The sequence below is a fragment of the Crocodylus siamensis genome, chromosome 2 (genome assembly GCF_052110815.1).
Source record: "Crocodylus siamensis isolate JL-2025a chromosome 2, ASM5211081v1, whole genome shotgun sequence".
In the NCBI taxonomy this organism is placed as follows: Eukaryota; Metazoa; Chordata; order Crocodylia; family Crocodylidae; genus Crocodylus; species Crocodylus siamensis.
Genome location: NC_143396.1, coordinates 173,005,404 through 173,027,268, shown reverse-complemented (window position 1 = coordinate 173,027,268; position 21,865 = coordinate 173,005,404). Strand labels below are relative to the sequence as shown.

The 21,865-nt window shown below is 42.7% G+C and overlaps 1 protein-coding gene across 1 annotated transcript in view; it reads right to left on the bottom strand.

Moving 5' to 3' along the window:
* Positions 1–21,865, bottom strand: part of PTDSS2 (phosphatidylserine synthase 2) — a 75,837-nt gene that overhangs the window by 40,306 nt on the left and 13,666 nt on the right. Inside the window, exon 2 of the mRNA XM_090032335.1 lies at positions 15,790–15,891. Within this exon, the coding sequence (XP_089888461.1) occupies positions 15,790–15,891 (102 nt within the window). The remainder of the gene's footprint in view (positions 1–15,789; positions 15,892–21,865) is intronic.

Sequence of the window (21,865 nt, the reverse complement as noted above, 5' to 3'; positions counted from 1 at the left end):
TATTCAGACCGTCTAAAAACAACTGATCAAGTAGTTGTATGCATAGGCTGAGGACTGTCAGTTAATTGCTACCACACGAATCAAGGTTGGACCATTAATAAAGTTCAACTTTGTGCCGAATGAGTATACAAGCACTAGAAAGCCATATACAGTAATATGTTAGTTTAGAAGACAATATTTTGTATTCGAGTTTTTAACACAACTTTGATACTTTACTGTAATACAGTACTTGTTGGGGTGTTTGCTTGAGAATCACTGTGATTCCATGAAGCAAGGCCTTAATACATTTCCCCCAGTATGTGGCCTATAAACAGGCTGGTTTTATTTGTGGGAAAGAATTGAGAATGATTCTACTCTTATTCAGACATCAAGTTTACACCAGCAACCTGTCTCCAAATAATGGAAGTGTCTGAAACTCGATTAAATGTTTTTACCCACAAGAGATATTAGCATGTACAAAGCAGTTATATTAAATTATTTACGTTTAAATATTTGACAAGAAGGTCCCGCAAAAGTAGATGGAGCACTTGCAACCTGACTTGACTACTAGCAAAGTTTAATTTAAAGTTTAATAAGAAAATGGTTAAGTTAGAAGTTTTACAAATAAAAAAACTGATATCAACCAATATTAATATATGGGACCAATCACCTTTCACAGCCTGCAAGGTACTGACAAATGCTTCAGTGTAACAGATTTATGTTATGGGTGCACACTAGGGGCAGTCACTAAACAAAACTGTTGATATAGGGCAACAGTCAGCAACTGCCAGCATGTGTGCCAGAGTATAGCACATGAAGCCATTTTGCTCAGTATGCCAGAGCTGGCTCTGGGCAGGTCCCTGCCACCGGTCACAGATCCCTGGCTACTCACAGCAGGCAATAAGGAGGCTTCAAGCTCTGCTGCAAGCAGCTCAGGCTGCACAGCAGGTGGCAGGAGCCTGCCCAGAGCCTAGGCTGCTTGCAGTAGGTAGCCACAAGTCTACACGTGGCTGCACCACAATCTGGAGCCCCAGCCTGGCTCATTGCTGGTGGCGGCTGCACAGGTGCCTCACTCAAGGGGCCTGGTGGGGAAGGGCTGGGGCTAAGCTGCCACAACAAGGACTGGGCCCTTTGTGGTTCCCCCACCATCGGACCCTGGCACACCAACATCTTCCAAGTTGAGGTTGCAGGGGGTTTTTTGCCAACCCCTGATACAAGATATAACTTTCTTACCAAACTCTCTAAAGACAAACCAAGCACTTACAATCTAGTAGGTCCCAAATAATCCTATTATATTCTTTGTGTTAAGAGTTATACTCTTACATGGCACACACATTCCAACACTGCTTGACTGCAGATTTACATTTAAACTGACTCAGCACTTGTATCACGCCATGCTGCAAGCTTCCTTGTTTACAATCATTCTGTTTAGCCCAGAACTAAGTATTCCAAGTGATTCCTTCATGTCAAAGGGATAACTGCTGTGATGCCTTACAGTATAGACCTGCACATAAAAAGTAGTTTAATAGCAAGTGGCAATAAAATCAGCTGTAGGGTTGATTACAATTTTCTTTTAAACTGCAGCTAGGTGCAAGAAAGTTATGCAACACCAAAAAAATCCATGTGGCAGAGTCGCTACTGATCTTCCCCAGGCTCACACTTCTGTCTTAAGATATCAGCAGTACAGCAGTGATTCTCAACCTATTTTGTACCAAGACCCATTTGTAAACATCAGTGGCCAGTCCCAACCCAATGCCCTTCACTCCTGACCCACTGCCCCCCCACCTCCAGCCCCCAGTGTGTAGGGCAGGGGATGGGTCTGTGAGGCTGGGGCGGGGGTGAGGGGGAGGACAAGCAGCCCCTTGCAGGCTGGAACTCTGCCAGCATGCAAGGGAAAAGGCACCGTTTCCCACATTTTTCTCCTTTAAGTGAGAATCCATTTTGTTGATCTGTTTTTAAAGTTTGCTCATGACCCTGCTGTACAATATGCTACACAGTGTAACAAGGCAGCCTGAACCTTCAGTGAATGTCCCGAGCTTGCACCCTCTTGCTATTGTCCTTCTGGTTTATCATGAAATGAAAGAAAGGCTCAATTAGGCTTCAGAGTTGGTTAAAAAACCCAAACAAAACAAAACAAAAACAAAAAAACAAGCTACATAGTTAACTTAGAGACCATCTAATTTATGTATTTTCTTGGATACTTGCAACAAAATACTGAAGTACAGTCATTAAAATAATTTTAGTACTCAATGATGTTTAAGGAAAAAAAATATAAGAATACAAAATGGAATACAGCAACCACTTTACCAAGACTAAGACAACACTGTTATTTAAAAGAGCCAATTCAGAGAGACAAAACAATGAGATGAGTCTGTGCATGTGGCTGCATGCCATCCTTTGTTCTCAGGTTTTAAACTCCACAGGCCTTGTGCCCTGTCCTCTGCCTGGGAGTGCTGTTTTTTTTCAACTTTTCCTTCATTGCGTCGCCAGTGGTGCAATCTATCTGTGGTGTCAACAACTGTGAAACACTAACACTGGCAGCTTGAATCTTATAGTCATGATTTTTTAAAATTATGACTAGGTCTACATGACAGTGGTTAAAATAGCATCAGCTTGTGTACTATACAACACCTGTTTTTTTGCCATCTCTGGAGCTGTGATTGAGCGATATAGATCAAAGAAAACCACGGGAGAGAAAGACTTCTGAGAAACGGATGTCTAGGACTTGAATCATGATTTGGCATCCCAATATATTATATTCAAGTTACTAAAAAGGCACACAACTGTTTTTAGATGCTTGGAAGATGGGATAGAAGAGGAGATGGAAAAAGGCTACTATATAGCTGCAGAGAGCCACCAAAGACTCGCATCCATTCATGTTCTAAAACTAACAATATGGAAGTTGAAACAGCCACTCATTTAAACAAAGAGTAATTTGTATGAAAGGCAAAAAATGGGCATGTAGTCCTTTACAACTCTGATCTGCCAGTGGAGTAACTACTACAGTATAAGCAAGAATCAATGAAATCCTAACTTTGAATGTCTGTATTAGATGCTATGTGGAATGCCTTCAAAGCATTTCTTCCCTCTAAAGAAGGCAGGGCAGCATGGCACATTAGAGACTAAATGGTTCAGAAAGCATATTGCGGTTCTTGGTTGTAGCTGTGTTGGTCTGAAGACATAGGCAGACAAGGTTCTTTGAGTAAATGTGCCACCTTTTATTAGACCAACTAAATAGTTAGCAAAACTGTTCTTTGCAAGCTTTTGGATACAAACACCCTTCTTCAGGCACAAAGCAACAGAATACTCTCCCTGTGTCTGAAGGAGGGTGTTTGTACCCAAAAGCTTGCAAAGAACAATTTTTCCAATTATTTAGTTGGTCTAATAAAAGATATCAAATTTACCCGAAGAACTTTTTCAGAGAGGCATAAGCTTTTTTAGATATATCCTTGTCTTATCTTGCCTCCATCGTCCTCCATTAATCAGCCCAAAGTATGACACTTGCCAGAAAAGATTAACCTGTTGTGGCATTCACACCAATCAAGCACCTTAATGATAAGATATGCTGTTTCAACAGAACAAACAGTCCTTCAGCTAGCAAGATACGGGCATCTGAAAATGCTCATCAATGGGACCTAATCTATTAGCATGCATGACATGATCAGATTATAACATGGTGACCTTGTGTAGGGGAGTCTAACAAAACTAAATTATATTTAAATTTTTCACATATAAATTTTGAAAGGTTTCACTTTTCTTTGTTGATGATCTTTGCGATTTCCAGAAAAGGAGCCTGGTGTTCACTTGCCAGCACACATAGTCAAACTGTTAGGGCATACACTCAGCTATTGATGACAAATGATCGGAGAAATGTATCAACTAGTGGACAGACTGGGTTGACCACCTGTTCTCATTTGGGTTAATCATTGTTTTCTCATCAGAGTAATAAAGCAAACTAAAGCAACAGACACAAATGACTCAGACCAATCAGTTACTTTGGTCTCAACTCCCTCGCAGAATTAGAGGTGCCAACCAACATAAAGTTATGTGAAAACAAGACACTAAAGTTTCAGGTCACCATAAGCACTTGGAGCTACTTACCTTGCATTCCTTGGTCAAAGAATTAAACTGATCAAAAGAGGATAGTGACTAAACAGGGCAGTAGAAACCATGATTTTGTGCAGGGTTTATGCCTACTAGCTGCAATCATCTTCATTATCCTCCACAAAGATCTTCCCTGTACAGAGGACAGTTTTATTTTACCCTTGGATAAATGTCTGCCAGAAGGACACTACAGCACAAACTGACAGTCACTACTTCAACCACTAGTATCCAGCTACTTAAAGTTACTGACACAGGTATTATATAGGTTCTCAAGCATGCTCCAAGTAGCCAGCAGGGGATGGAGGTCAACCTTCCTTACATGCTATATGGACAGCATATAACCTAGAAGCATTTTTTGCACAATCAAGCATTCAAAAGCTATGTCAGGTTTCAGAATTCACATTTACTTGTCTGAGGTATCAGGAATAGGATTCGGTTATGCAACTAATTCATTCCATCAGCTGTTTCATCCACAAAAAAATAGCAGCCAGAGTGGTCTGAGAGATTAGTCTTACACAGACTAATTGCTGGATGTTTCCCAGCATCTACCAGTATTGTTCTCCCAACAGGATGGAAAACAAGGGCTATAGAAGGCAAGAATGCATACAGTTCCGGCAGTTAAGAGCTACACAGTCTTTTATAAACCATTACACCATCTGACTTCAAGCAAATTTGATGGCACCACAATCTCACTCCCTCCTAGTACTTCAGCACCTTTGTATTCGAAACGTAATACTGCATCACTCAGTTCTTTATGCAGAATGCACCAAAATGTCTGCAAATTCATTTGTGTTTGTGCACTCAAATTAAAAACTTGAAGCTACATAAGTGCAATCTGGTCTGTTAAACCAAAATAGCAGCGATTAGCATGTCAGGATAGAAGTCCACTGGCACACTTACATGCAACATCAGCCAAAACAAGCCCTCAGGAGCACTCAAAAGCATAACATTTCCTCTTTTCTTAATTTGGAGAAGGAAAAACTCCCACCAATGCTGTTGAGAAGTGCCAGTTTGACAGCTGTGTACACAGAAGTCCACTATGAACCACAAGTACAAGCCACCTCTATAAGTCATATCACACCTGCTCAACTATTTTGAAGACATCACCACTGGAGTTAAAGGCAGTTCAGTATCTCACACATGAAAATGCATGTGCATGCACATACCAATACCTAAACCTACATCCTCTCTCCAAACCTTCATGACAGATGCCATTCGAAAGCTCAGCATCACAAGCACTCTAAGAAAACCTTCACTGGCCATTACTAACATGCCTATATTTGACCAAGTGATGCTGAGGTTGGTATATGAATACAGGTTTCCCCTCACTTTATGCAGGTTCTGTATGTGCAAATTCACTCTAATGAGATGACCTTTTTTATACCAAAGATTCATTATATGTGAGGTAAATTCACTCTTATGTGATCGGCGTGGTGGAAGCCTGCAGTCAGCTGCTTTGTGCAGTGCACTGTGGGAGCTACACGCACAAAAATATAGTCTCCTGTGTGGATCTGTGCTCCTTGCTCATTGTCTGTGACATACGTTTCTGTAGTTGCCATCCCCATTATGGCAACATTCACCACCACCCTGTGCTTGTGTGTACTGTCTGCTGTTGGTGAGTACCAAAATTGCCTTGTAAAAGTGGTAGAAATAGGTCTGGGGGGCAGTACAGTTGACATCTTGGAATATATCTCTGTGTGTTACATTGTAAAATGGGTTCCCTCTTTATGTGAATTGGACTTATACTCCATTTTCCAGGAATGCATGTACAGCATAAAGTGAGGGAAACCTGTACCTACTTATCAGGGTCTCATCACTCAAGGAACATCTGTACCTCATCCTTTGCTTGCCCTAGGAAGAATGCCCCCCAAACACATCCTGATCATGTCTGTCAGAGCAGGAAATGTAGTGGCGAAGCCACTCCAGAGGCATTCCCAACAGCTACTCTCAATCAAGCCAGCGATAAGACACTCCTGGGAGATAAGACACTCCTGGGTTTGGCACATACAAAGAGGAACAAGACAAGCTGAAGGACAGCCCCCTGAAATACACCAGGGACATGGTTTAGATATACCCTGAGCCTCCCTTCAATGCTAAACAATAACTGAGAATAATACAAGAAAAACCATATACACAAAAGAATTTTTCAGGAGGGAAGACAGAATGCTATTCCTTGCTTGTAACTTTGCACATCTCCCTCCTAAATACTACTTATGGCTGTATTCCTGCTGTTTAATAAACCTCAAAATTTGGATCCGGCCCTTCCAAACACTAGATACTTTCACAAAGCAAATTCCAAATGGCCAATTTATTCATTACCATCCTTCTCACTCCCCCAAACCCCCAAATCTAGTCAAGAAAAAGAGGCCTAGTACATACCTAGCATCAGGCTTCCCTTTAACACAAATATTCAGAAGGTCTGGAACAATGTAACTAGCTAATCTTGCTCAATACCCATTAGAGTAAAGCACAAGATAAAAATACTAGCAGGACAACAAGTATTCCCTTGTTAGTACAAGCAGGTTCATTCCTGCTGTTACTGCCTGGTTAAAATCCCAGCTGCAAATTGATTTGTTCCTGTTTTCACTAAAGCAAATATAGTTTGTTCCAGAAAGGCCCAGAAGTGCTTAGTTACCTAATAGGTACATTCTGGACAGCAAAACAGGATAGTCTGATGCCACTGCAGCACAATCATAATCCAAATTGACTGAATTTAAGAGTATTCCAATAATTAGGTTCTCGCATGGAAAATTATAAGTTTGCACAGACTCTAATTACAGGAGGGTCATCTTAAATTTGTTCCCACAACAGTGGCAAGGGGCAAGAGACTAAACTTCTGCTCCTTCCTTTCCCTGCCTGCCCCCCGGCACTTGCCCCCAACTTCAGCTCTGTACCACCAGTGGATGCATGCGTGCCTCAGAGCAGACAGTGGGGGTGTGGCTGGGATTGTGCTGCCTCAAGGCCCCTCCCTACCATTTGCTCTGAGGCTCACATGCATCCACAGGTGGTACAGAGCTGATGCTGGGGCTCCAGAACAGCATTTCCCTGGCTCCTCGTGGCTACTGTAGCGGCCAAGGTGAGAGCAGTGGGGTTGGGACTGCGCTGGCCCCACCCGCCTCCTCTCCCAGCTTGCTGTGCTGCCTCCTTCCCACTGCAGCACAGTTGCGGCCCTGGGGCAAGGGCCCCCGGCTCCAGCATCTCCCCAGGAGGATGCAGCTGGCTGATGGGCGGGCTGTAGGCCAGGGCCTCCATGGGCCACGCTGCAGCCCTGGGGCCAGCCCCCCAGGGAAGCACAGGGGCTGTGGCGTGCCCAGGGCTGTTTGTATGCGTGCACACGTGTCTGGTTCTGGATGTTTGTGTATGTGCACATGTGTCTGTTTTGTGTGTGCATGCACATGTGTCTGGTTTTCTGTGTTTACGCATGTGTGGTTCTGTGTCCGTGTGTGTGCATGCACATGTGTCTGGTTCTCTGTGTTTGGGGGTGTCTGTGTATGGTTCTCTCCATTCTCTCATTTTCCTTTTTCTTCCCTTTTTTTTTTTTCTTTCTCTCTCTCTTCTTCTTGCTCCTCTTATCTTTCTCTTTTTTTCTCTCATCACAACCTGCTTAACACAACAACAAAGGTAGTATATGAAGTTTTATTTATTGTCACCAGTTTAGGATTTTTAGAAAACCTGGTATTTACTATAAAAAAAAAAGAAGAAACATTTATATGATTAACTATATTAATATGCCGTGCATCTTGCCATGTACCCCCTGCTCCATTTTCGATTTCTGGCATGCTGGCACTCCAGCACATTACAAGGTAGACATTGTGGCTTTTTCAGCACTCTGGCCAAAAATGTTACCTACCCCTGCAATATACAGTCAGGACGACAGTTTTATTTACCATTTCTATTTTTAAGTACTGAACAATGACAGCTACAGACTCCAAATACAGCCTGAACAATGAACAAACTCTTGAGTTCCTTAGTCAGGCAATTGCTCCTATAACATTATTTTACAGAGTAGCACCCTTAAGCAGCGCAAGGTTTATGAAGTATAAAGAACAGAAGACAACACCATAAATAGCAAGAACAGCACTAGCCTAAATTAAGCAAGGTGACCTCAGGCAAGCTAAAAGACCCAACAATCACATGTGAAGCACTGGGAAGAACACATTATCTGTGTGACTACTATGTTGGTTCCTGGTTCCTTTGATCAGTGTTGTATTGATGCCCAATCTAAATCTATCCACAAAGACAAAGGAGGCTGTAAAGGGGTGGTTAAGTTCCAAGTAAGAATGGAAAAACAATGACACAAAAAGCAACAGGTACACAGTTTCAAAGGAGGGAAGATATTATCATCTGGAAGGCATGTGTATGGCTCCATCCAGGCTAGAATGGGTTATTCTTCCCAAGGACAAGCCTAGGATGAAAAGGAGATTTAATCTCAGAGGCCTCAGAAATGGGAGGAGGTTTGAGTGACCTAGGACAGGGTTCAGAGGATATCAGTGAAAAGCTGCCATGATAGAACAACCTGCCCTGCTTTCAAAACTTGCTGTCTTAATTTGAGTCCTAACTCAGATGGAGAAAAAGCTGGACCTAACTGAACTATCACTAGAGGAACTTAAGCTTAGCTAAGTTATGTGTGTAGAACAGTGCTTTTCAACCTTTTTAGACTCAAGACACCAGTTTTTAGTTTTCGCTCATTTTTTTAGTACAGAAGAATATCAGAGCAATTCTTCTACTGCAAAGAAGCCTGAAAGAGCATACCAGGTCAGAATGCTTTTAACATTATGGATTCCTATTTGAAATCTCTTGGTGAAACAGTTTGGTACAACAAACAGTGCTAATGTTGTGTGGAACCCACACGGCTTCCTTGAAAAAAAATCTCAAACCTAGTTGAGAATCACTGATATAGAACTTGTATTTCATAACCTTCCCTTGTGGCATTTTGTACATTAAGGCTAACAACACAAAAAGAAAAAACAACACACAACAAACAACAAGAACACTTTTGTTTTGAAGGAGTTGTTTTTAAAATCAACAGGCATGTCTAATCCAGATACTCTTACAAGGTTCAAAAGTAGTTGGATCTATTTAAAAAGTTGTGGTTGGTATGCAAGGAATTTATCCCCACAGATGGTGATCCACAGCAAGCAAAGTGCACAATTCCACTCCAGCCATGTAAGGCCTACCAAATCCAAAAGGAGAGCAGTGCAGCCAGCCAACACCTTCTGGTCTCCTCATCCAACCTACATCTGTGGATATATTACAAAAGACACCGAAGATAACTGCTGCACTTGTAACTTGGCTGACCCAAATCTTGGAGACTCCCACACACCAGTGGCATTAACTTCCAGATTAAGGAGGCATAATAAAAGTAATGAATACAAAAGTAAACAACCTTTCCAGATTCCTGAATCACCGTGGCTGTCCTGAAGTGTGCTCCCCCTTCCCTTTATCCCCCACAAGGAAAAAAAACAGAAATCCTCGCTGGCAGAGAAGGCTAAGAGCCAATCAGCAAGGCCCAACAGAGAGCCAGAGGCCTAACTGCTTACTCAGGCTGTTAACACACATTACAATTGAAATGGTAGATGGTCATGCTGTAGCTGTAGCTTTATTTATACTAATAATTGGTGAACTCTAACCTGTATTTTAGTCAAAGCATAATGAACTTCTAAATTCTACTAGTACAACCATGAACTACGAGGAACAAAAAACGGAGTTCAAGTTAAGCACTGTCAAACTAGTGGCCAACAAGGAAGAAACAGGAGATTCTCCCTTTCAGAAAGCACTTACTCACAGTAGGATAAATCTCTTCTAACTGACATTTTTCCAGGACCATAAGGAAACTGGGCTGAACTGGTTTCCTAGGGCAGAGGGTAGCAACATCTGTGGGCTGCTGAATCTGGCCTGTGGAGTGGGAGAGCTTGCCTCTGTCCATGGCCATAATGGAGCTGGACCATGATAAACTGCACTAGAACCAGGCAGACAGAAGATGTGCCTGCATCGCCACCACTTCGCTCTGCCCTCCCACTCCCTGGCTGGCTGCAGCATAAGCACAGCTTCCAGCTGGTGGGAAATTGATCTGGGGCCAGCTAGCTTCCAGATGCACCTGTGCTGCAGCCAAGGAACAGGAAGCAGCAGTAGTGCAGATACAGTTTCCAGATGCCCAGCCCCAGCTCCCAGGGAAGCTGCACCTGTGCCACAGCCCAAGAACAGAGGAATGCAGGAGCAAGAAGTGGTGGCGGCACAGATGTAGCTCCCAGATGCCCAGGCATAACTCGGTTGCTCACTGCCTGGAAGCTGTGTTTGTACTTCAGCCAGGGAAAGGAAGGGTGGGGTTGAGAGAACTGGTGGCAGTCCCTGGTCCTAGTATAAGTGCAAGCAACCCCCACCGTTACTGATGGGTTGCTGAAGCCACCTAACCTGCACCAGACTGGGACTGTGTTGTTCCAGTCCGCAGTTTATAAAGGTTGCCAGCCCCTGCACTAAGGTCTCAGAGAACAAAACTAAACTGATCAATCAGTGGAGGAGATAAACCCCGCCACCCTGTTCTGACAAAAGTAACTGGACTAAAAGTTAATAAAAGAAGAACATAGTAGGGCAAACGTAGAGGTGCTAGTGACTGGTAAAAGACCCCAAAAGCAATGCCCTCTGCCTTCCTCAGTCTCTCATTCTCATAAGGTTAAAAATTATCCAGCTGTGGCCTCGGCTACACCACAGTCCATGATGGCTGGGGAATTGGCTCCGAGGTCAGACCCAGAGAGTAGTAGTAGATGGTAGCAAATCACTATGGCGTTCAGTGACCAGTGGCATCCCCAAAGGCTCTATCCTTGGACCAGTCCTCTTTAACATCTTTATCAGTGATATGAACATTGGTGTCAGAAGCACACTGGCTTAGTTTGTCAATGACACTAAACTTTGGGGCATAGCATCCACACCTGAAGACAGGCTAGTGATCCAGGCTGACTTGGATAAACTTAGTAAGTGGGCGGATACAAACCTGATGACGTTCAATACCAAGAAATGTAAGGTACTCCACCTCGGGGGGGGGGGGGACGACGGACACCCTGCAGCATGCTTAGAGGCTCGGCTGAAAGAGACTTGGGGGTCATGATTGACCACAAGATGAACATAAGCCACCACTGCAATGTCGCAGCTGGTAAAGCTAACCAAATTCTGGCTTGCATCCATAGATGCTTCAAGTAAATCTCAGGACGACATCCTCCCGCTGTACTTGGCCTTGGTGAGGCCGCAGTTGGAGTACTGTGTCCAATTCTGGGCTCCTCAATTCAACAAGGATGTCGAGAAGCTTGAGAAAGTCCAGAGGAAAGCCACACGCATGATCAGAGGGCAAGAGAATAGGTCTTATGATGAGAGGCTGAGAGCCATGGGACACTTCAGCCTGGAAAAGCGCAAGCTCAGGGGGAACCTGGTAGCTGCCTATAAGTACATAAGGGGTGTACATCAGGATCTGGGAGAACATCTGTTCACCAGAGCACCCCAGGGTAAAACAAGGACCAACAGTCATAAACTCCTCCAAGACCATTTCAGACTGGACATAAGAAAAAATGTCTTTACTGTCCGAGCCCACAAGACCGGGAACAGATTCCCTCCAGAAGTGGTGCAGACACCTACTCTGGACTCATTCAAGAAACGTTTGGATGCTTACCTTGCTGGGATCCTTTGACCCTAGCTGACTTCCTGCCCCAGGGGCAGGGGGCTGGACTTAATGATCTTCGAGGTCCCTTCCAGCCCTAATGTCTATGAAGCTATGAAACTAATGGGGCTAACCAATTTGCCTGTCTGTACTTAGGAGGATTAGTGTATGCTGCTGCTAAATAGAAAGGATTTAAAATCAGATCTGGAGTCATCTACACAACCCTTTCCCTATTTGAGGATGGGGTTCACATGCAACACTGTACAAACCAATGGAAATTTCAGATGAAGCAATTAATCTAATATCAAATTAAATAGTAATAATTTAAAAAACTTAATGAAAGAAACAAGGTTAGAATGCAGTTTCTGCTTCCTGCTACCTTAAATTTAGCCATCCAACATTACTATCTAGTCCATTATACTAGTTACACAACATTTCATGCAGCTTTAATTATTTCATCTAATAAAAAGGAAGGAGTGGATTCCAAAATGACTGTCCCACTCAGTGCATGCACACTGATCAGTGCTTATCCACTTACTGACATGACCTTTCAAGAAAAATGCAACCATATATTTAGTGGTAGAAGATCAATTAAGATATTTAAATGTCAGAAGATCATAACATCATAGAAAAGTAGGGCTGGAAGGGACCTTACGAGGCCACCTACTCTAGTGATTCTCAACAAAGATGCCACAGCACCTGGGGTGCCATGAGATCCTTTTAAGGGCTCTGCAGAGTGCCAATCAATATTAGCATTGTTAGGTATGTAAACACCTGCACACAAGTCACACGATAAACCCAGAGATAGGAATCCATAGTGTCAAAAACATTTTAACTTGTTGTAACGAACTCAGAAAGATCACAACAGCAGAATTGCTTTATTACTTGTTGGTAGTCAAAAAATGACTGAAATATAAGAGCTGGCATTTTGCAAGAGTGCCTGAGTCTAATGAGGGGTGCCTCGAGTCTAAAAAGGTTAAGAACCACTCATCTAGTTTAACCTCCTGATTAAACCATTAGAGTCAAGTGTGCCTCTAATCCACTCTTGAAAACTTCCATGGATGGAGATTCCACTGCTTCTCTGGGTAGCCTGCTATAAAGCTTAACCACCCTAAGTCAGCCAACCTCAACATGTACAATGGTTACTGAGCAGTACAAAAGCTATTTACTAGCAACAGTTTTATGGAATCTCTACTGTATTTCCACTTGAGACTTGGTACTCCTGACATTAAGATACCTTTAAAACTGTTTGCTGGGTGCATGTGTGATTGACTTCATTTCTATAAAGAGTATGCAAAACCATCAACAGTCAGTCTTAGTTAATTTTCCCTAACAAAAATAGAGAGTGGATCAGGTTCCATGACAAAGTGAAAGCTTCTCAGACAAGTATTAAGCTCATATACTAAATTATTGAACCCCATTATGAGTGCAAGATACAAGTAGTCCTCAACTTAGAATGTTTTGCACTTACAATGTTTACACATTAACACCCTGTTTCAACTTTCTGACATCAGTTTCAACTTTACAATGCTTGATCTGACGCAATGCCACACCAGCTAACAAGTTCACTGCATCGTCCATCTCCCTGGAGAACATCTGTCCAGACTTCCTTGGACACTTTCTTTAAGAAAGCAAACAAGACTCCAGAAAAACCTGCAGCCAAGACGCCTGAGAAGACTAGAGTCAACAACCCTTCAAAAAGTCCAGCAAAGTCACCTTGAAGAAGTCCTTCCAAATCAATGATTGCTATTTACAGTATAAATACATTAATGTAGCTATATTACTCATCTATAATTGACTGAGTACCAAATTCTGGATTATTTTTGGTGAAAATAGGGCAATCGGGCCTCCGTTCAGGATCTAATCCCCCATTTATAACATTATTTCCTATGGGAAAATCGGTTCTGAGTTACAACGTTTCGACTTAAGACATGGTTTTCAAGAACCAATTGTGATGCAAGTCTCAGGACTGCCTGTACTACCTGACTGCGATCTGAAAGCAGCTCCACACACACTGCTTTCTTCACACTTTCTGCATTTCGAAAAAGTTCCAAAGTTTGAGAAGAAAGTCCCTTACTCCAACTGGAAACACAGAGAGTATTCAATTCTTTACCAAAAAAATTTAACTTATTTTAATAATGGATTCAAGTTAAGACATTAAATAACATTCCCATATCAAAAAAATCTTTTCTTATTGAGATGAAAAGAAATTTTAATGATTAATTTCCTCCCAGATCTTATTACTGAGATTAGTCCCATTATCACAGCAATGAAACTTTCCACTGAGTCACCTTATTATATTTATATCAACCTCTAATCCCAACTCACTTGATTTGTCATCACTTCCTCCATGAAGTGTTTTCCCCCCTCCATTCTTGGAGACATTGTTCTAAAGTATGTCTCAGCTCCTTCCACTGCCTAGTTTCTCTTTACTGTGACAACTGAGTAACAGTACTGCTAGTTATAGATACTGAAGGTTGCACCGTATTTTTCAGTTCCAGGCTGGGTTCTTGTACTCTGCGCTACCACAGTGACCTGTTGAGTATTTCACATTAACATGAGCAAATGACCAGCAAGTGCAAATGACACACTGTGAACCTACTATACCTGGTAACGCAGGGGTGCGCTGATAAAGATTTTTTGGGCCAATACCAATGACCGATTATTAACCAGCCATATTGGCCAATCCCAATCCAACTGCCAATATGCAGCCAGACAGCTTGGGGAGCAGCATCCAGCTAGAAAATCTGTTGGGGGAAAGAGACGGGGCGGGAGGGGAGGGGTGGCAAAAATCGAGGCCTCCACAATGAAGGAGCAAGTGGGGCTATTCCAGGGGAAGGCACTGCATAGCTGGGGCTGGGTTGGGCATGGGATGAAGCCGTGGAGTAAGGGTAGGTTGCTGCTGGCTCAGGGCTAGGGGGCTGCATCAGCCTCTTTCTGGCGGGGTAGGAACTGGGCTGGGGCTGCACTCAGCCACTCGTGGCTCCATCCTGTGCCTTGTTCCACCCTGGCTGGACAGCATCTGCCCCTACCCTGGCCCCACTCTCCCCCTCATGGTGAAGGCCTCGATCTGTCACCCCCCATGCCCCTTTCCCCACAGAGACTTACCAGCCGGATGCTCCTCTCCAAGGTGCTGGGCTGCATCCCTGGCTGTGCACATCCATACGGTATTTATTGGCGACACGTCAGCCAAAAAATGCTAACTGCTGACAATGTCAGTTTTCCTTTTATCAGTGTCAATACAATATGGACTGATATATCGGTGTACCTCTAGATAAATGTCTTCCTAATCATACTCAAGAGAGACAGGGAGAAGGTTAGATACTTTAATTGGAAGTAATATACCCCTTTCCTTTCCTTTTCACATATGTAAGAACTAAGATACACTAGAGAGAAGACAGGTGGGTGTTCTTCCAGGATTCTAATTTATTTTCATGTCTCATAACAGGAACATGTAGAGCTCTCGGGAGATTAAGCCATTTATTTTTTCAAGTTATTCGATTTAAACAAAAAAAGGACTTAGTGTACATTAAAATCATAGTTTTGGATCTTTGAGTGAACCATGCTTTTCACTATTTTAGTTACATGAGAGGTTTCACTCAATCTGACCAGTTCAACTACAGCATCACATTGACAACAGAACATACAGTTAAGAGAATCATTCTAAACATACATATTTTTAAGAGCTGCTGTTTAAGCTATAAGCTGTCATGTTTATATTTAGCCCAAATACCAATCCCCATGAAAGCCTTAAACATAGCTTTGCATTAACGTACAAGTCAAATAATTCACATGTAATAATATACCACCAGATAAATCTAAGTGGCAGACCTCACTATATTAGCCAAGAAGCAGAATTTGTTGCTATGGGAAGCATAACCTGATACAATGAGGTCTTGTAATTAGTTACATGTACACATGATGCACACATTATTCACCACAGTAAGCAATATGTTACATTTAAACACTTGTATCAAATGAGCATCCACATTTTGATTTACTTTTATCAGCTTTATGCTGATTAATGCCACACAAAAATATTTATCTTTAAAAAGGTTTACCTTTTAGTATTGTAGGCAGTATCTTGTGGGGTTTCTTCCAACAAGGTTACATATCCCAGTGCACAAGTAAGGCTAAACAGGACTGTTAAGGTGTGAGCTCTCCTGCAGTTTAGGGGGAAAACAAAAATTAACATTCAAACAAGAGAAGGCCAGGTGGAGGAAAAACAGAAAGAAGTCAAGCATATTGAAATATTTTCTTGGCCAGGCTAAAAGCTAACTAACCAACAAAACTGAACAAGTTTTATATTTTCAATTCATGTTACTATTTCTGACAACTGTACAGCTACTATTTCTGACAAATGTACAATGCAAAGAACAGAGAATGTCACATCAGCACAAAATAATTTATTGAGAGAGGCCTATCACTAAGAGGTCTTAAGCCTGCCTTATGCTTTTTCCTTAAAATTTACTTTGAAGGATCTGCAGAGACACTGGCACAGTGAAGGGCATCCTTTCTACAATCAAATCTACTAAAAATTTTATCCCATCATAATACTTCAGATAACAAAAGCTGACACGCTTTCCTAATTCCTCAGTACTCTGAGTATGTGAATTGTCCTTTTCACTGAACTCCTACATGGACTCTGCTGGAAGGGAGGGGAAAAAAAAAAGAGAGACTGAAAACTACTAATAAACATTAAGAGGAAAAGATACAAAACCATTCTAGGCTTTCAGATTTCCTAAGAACATCAGGCTCTACTATTTAAAAGCATTTTAGGCAACCAAAATTGGTGGATATTATTTGATTATGAGATCAAGATGTCTCTATTCAAAGATCAGAAAAAAATCTAGTAGTCTGAAGATGAAATGTTGCACTTACTTTCTAAAGAAAGATGATACAAATTCCTTGAGCATTCCTGAATAAAAAGGAAGCTTTTATTTTAAAAATTTCTACACAATTAGGGGTCATTGTTGCTTCCTCATTTTCACTGAGCAATTCTGAGAATCTTTATTACCATCACTAAAAGTTAATAATGCTGCATTGCAAGAGCCGAGCAATACCGCTTGAAAACAGTACATGGAAACAGAAAATGAGGGTTGGGGGGAGGGGGGCAGGGGGCTGAGGCCAGGAGTAAGGGCAAGACTGGTCAATGTTTACAAATGAGTTGTGGTACAAAAACGGTTGAGAACCACTGATCTAGTCTAGCCCCCTGCTTAAAAGCAGGACCACACCCAACTATCAGAATTCCCTCAGGCAGGAACTCAAATATTTGTGTGCTCCTTTAGCATAAAAATTAAAACAATGAGTTCAGACTGTCATTTGAAGCCCAGCTTACACTACAGATGGCCTCCATATTGATCAGGGAACACAGATCTTCATAACTCTGACCAAAACAGCTGAATCTACACTAGGAGCTTATGTTAGCAGAACTAAGATAGCAGAACTGTATGTAGCACTGCAACTTGTTCTTGGGTTTGTTATTGTATAATACCAGGGATACACGGAAAAAACCCACAGCTTGCTAATGTGGATGCATACACATCAGAAGAACTATGCTGGTATAATATACTACTACAAGGATGCCAGTATAGCACTCATAGTCTTAAAGAGCTCCTACCTCTCAGAAACCATTTACTTGGCATGAAATCCATCGTCATCACACATTTACAGGGATCCTGGTTTTCTCCGACTTAAAACATCCCCTATATATATATATATTAGTGGTGTTTCACGTAAATCACAGACAAATGTGGATTCAGGATTACTTTTTAACTGAAAATTGGGTATTTTTTATAAAAATCAGAGAAAACCAGGATCCCTGCACATTTATAAGTTTGTATACGAAGAGCCTGACTTGGAACTTATTGAAGTGACAAACTTCATTCTTTATACATAAGAGAACCACATGTACTCAAATCCAAGACATGGGCTCTCCTTTTCCAACTGACACTGGGGGAGGCAGGGCTTGTTTTAGATTCGAGTATGGGCCCAGGGCAGGCAATAGGTTCATGATGGGTGTGGAGAGAGCAAGAGGCAGGGGGTCAGCAATGGACACGGTGTGGGTGGGAAGCAGCAAATTTAAGATAACCCTCCAAAAATTATATTCTATACATGAAAAACTATTAATTCACCTGAGAACATAGTATGACTAAACAAACTAGCTGAGACAGATGTACTTGGTCATGGCTCATTTTTCATATATATATATAACATTTACATGCCTAGTGATTGCAGGCCTTAGAAATATGAGGTATACAGTATGCTGCACTGTAGTGGCAAGCTTAAGTTTATGACACCCCAAAATGAAATTTGTTTTCCTTTACTGTTATCACTGAGCTGAAAATTCTCATGCCCTGACCAGGGACCAGAAATACAAAAGTCCACCTATTTGAGAACTGTAGTCTGAAAGCTTCCTTTTGAAATCTGCACAGCGAAGTTTGCTACTGAATCATTAAAGTAACTTTGGTTTAAAATTTCAAATCATACTGTACAGAATGATTCTGAATAAAACTTAGTTCCTTTAATCAACTTAGTCAAATGGGGATATGAATAAAGTCATGATGTTCTTACCACATCTCCTAAATCACGCTCAATTCCTTAAAATGCAGGCTGTTGTATGTTAGAAACCTATAAGTAATGTATTAAGAGCTCAGCCATCTGTAAGCAATAAATCCAGATTTAACTAACTTCTAAAACACATTCAAGCCAAGCCAAAGGTTACTCTGAATCAGTTTTCCTATAAGAACTCAGGTTTCAAAATGCATTCAGCACTCAGAGAGTTCTATTAAACCCAATAGAAAGCATATGAAGCAGCTCATAAGCAGGTGCAATCTTCTTGGTCACTATTAAAAAAGATGTTTATAATTTAATACTGTCCTCCCTTGTATTCTAAAGGGAACAGACAGATCAGAAACAACATACTGGACTAGGTCAATGATTCTCACCCAGGGTGTTGGGGCATGCCAGAGTGCCAGGAGATAAGCAGGTACAAGGAGATAAGCAGGCATAAAGAGATAAGTGTAGGCTCAGGCTCACAATTCAATTTTTTTCTTAATTTTTAATATAAACAGATTCTATGTATGGGCTTCAAGAAAAATTCTCTTGTAAACCAGTGGTCACCAGCCTTTTTAGGGTGAAGATCACTTTTTGGAAGCAAAAGGCACCCCAGGACCTACTGTGCCCCTACCCGTGGACCGCAGTGTGTCCCAGACCAGGCCCAGCTGAGGCCCAATACCACTTCTGTGCCACAGCTCTGTTGAGCCACACCTGCTCGGCAGCCAGACAATAGGGCATCAGGCCCTGGCTTCGCTGGATCTGGAAGGCCGCTGCATGCAGCCTAGCGGAGGCCCTGGGGGTCCACGCCCCCCCACCACCTGAGCTCCAGAGGTCTCAGAAGCCTGTGCCCCCCCCACCCCACCTGTGCTCCAAGAGGAGGCTGCTACTGCTGGCTGCCCACTGCTGCTGCCCAGCCCCCGCTCCCCACGTGTGCTCAGGACAAGGCGGCTGCTGCTGCAGGCTGCTTGCTATATCCGGAGCATGAGTGGGGGAGGGAAATGGACCCCACCAGCAAGAGCCCCCCTCACACGCTCTTGGACAACCAGATCATCCTAGATCCAGCTGGGCCAGGGCTGCCCCCACGCGAGTCCCACTGCTTAGCTGTATGTGGCCACCTTGCAGCAGGGATCGAGGCACAGCAGCAGTCACCGCTGCTGTCTCCACCCCTGCAGAGATGGGCAGGAGCCCCTCCCAGCATCTCTGGAGGAGTCCCCTGGGCTCCAATCCTCCCACCACCTGGCTGGACTGGGGCACCACTTATCTTTCCCTGCCCCTGGCTGTGCCACACAGCCAGTCACTCACTGCAGAGGCCTCAATCTGCCCCCCCTTCTATTCTCCCCCCAGCAGATTGACCTGCTGGGGCTGGGGGCAGTGGCTGTGTGCATGCATACACACCCAGCTGTCTCCTGGCCCAGGATCAACCAAAGAGGCTCCGGGATCAACAGGTTGGTGACGACTTTTGTAAACAAATGTTTCCACTTTGACTAGCCTCTCTCTCAAGGATACAGAAAAAAAACCCCAACTGATCCAGGCATTATATACTTAGCATTCATTTTGTTGTGTCTGACTTTACAAGAATATAATAGTTTTAAAACTAGTTTTATTCTTCCTAAACAGATGTTACGCAGGAAGATGCTGGGGGGAGTTGATCTAATTCAGCTACCTAGAAAAAGGCCTCTTAACGATAGCTAACCATTGTAAACAAGACAAAATAGCCGTGTCACATTTTGATCACTGGGAAAAGCTTCATTCTTTCCCTGCAATTTATTTTAAGGTTCCATATTATATCCCACTTATATTTCATCACTTCTTCTGGTGGAGTTTCTTTCTGCAAGGTATTCCAAGGAGACAGTGGAATTTAATCATGTCATCCACTCTTCTCATTTAAGACAATGCTTTCCCAAATCAGCTGCTTGTCCAAAACTTGTATCAGGATACATTAGTTAGAAGCATGTTTTTATTTGGATACACACACGACAGGCTATCTCCTAGAACACAACGATTCAGTTTCTATCATTACCCCATCTTCCCCAATTTCAGGCTTTGCTCCCATTACTTGAAATTTAAAAGGTTCAGTAGGCAAACAATACCTTTCTTGCTTTCATCACTTCCCTTTCAGCTTGGTCTCCATTTCCACACTGAGGTTAAAGCTCAATGTCTCTAGTATCAAACTTTCAAAAGGCAGTCATAATGACACAAATAATTCAACATGACATGGAAGTTCAACAGTTGAAAGAGGGTCATTTCTATGGGGCTTTCTGGAGAAAGAAGGCAGGGAGTTCACAACCCTGTCCCCTGTAAAAGGCAGGGTAGGGTTCTTGTCATTTTGCAAACACTAATCCTTCTACAGTGGAGAGAAGTCATTAGCCATGTTAGTACTTTAAAGACTAACTGGTTCAGAAGCATAAGGGTTTGTTGGTAACAGCCAACTTTATAGCATCTGATTAAGAAGGCTGTCCCATATGAAAGCTAACCCCTCACTGACTAACATGGCTAATGACTTCTCTATCACTGTAGAAGAATTAGAGTTCAAAAAGTGACAAGAACAGCCAGTGTTAAATGCAGTGTCACAAACCTACCTGCTCAGAGCAAAAATTAAAAAGCTCTGCTTTGACACGCTATGCATAAAGTTACTACACATGAAACAGCCATAATGGTCTAAGGATGCACGATAAAGTTTGGGGTTTAAAGAAACCAGAAATGTGAATACCATAAAGATAATATACGGAAGTACTGTGACTATTCAAAATGAGGTATTCCAAAGGAGCGCTATAAACTTTGGAACAGGGGTGTTAAACTCATCTCATGCCCCAGGTCAGATCTGGACCTTGAAGATCCTTGTGGGTTAAGAACCACCCCTGGGCACATAGTGGTGGTGGCAGCTCCAGCTCCAAGCCAGGACAGGCAGCAGCAGTTTCAGTTCTGACACTGGGCATGCAGTGCAGCTCCAGGTCCTGCCACATTCCCTGTGCCAGAACTGAAGCCTGCTGCCACTATATGCAAAAGTGGCAGCTCTAGCTCTACTAGTCGGCAAGCAATGGTAGCAGTGGCAGCGGCTCCAGCAGGGGGGTGGCAAGGCTGGCAAGCGAGGAGCTGGGGCTGCAGCAGTGATGACAGGTGTAGTGGCTGGAGGATGACCAGGGCTGTATCAGCGCTCAAGCTCCCTCCTGTTGCCAATTGCCATGTCTACTGAGGCCCAACAGCCCCAGACTGAGGCAGGCTATACTTCATAACTTCTAGTGATCTACCTGGGGGATGGACCAAACAGGGCAGCACCACAGGCCATCCATTTCACACCCCTGCTTTAGAATATTACAAAGATAGAAACAACTTTGTAAAGGACAACCACAAGAAAGCAAGCACTAAGGGAAATAACAACAAAGGCTTCTGCTCTCTTAGTCTGTGGAAAGTGAAAACACGCATCTAAAATAATTTTAAAGGTAAAATATACACTACATGAGTTTGGTTCATACTGTGTACTCTACTTACATGCAGATCAGATAAGCACAGTTCACTCACCTGAACAAAAAAAATATCAGTCCCAATCTTCTGCTTATAGTTTATATTTAAACTGGTTAA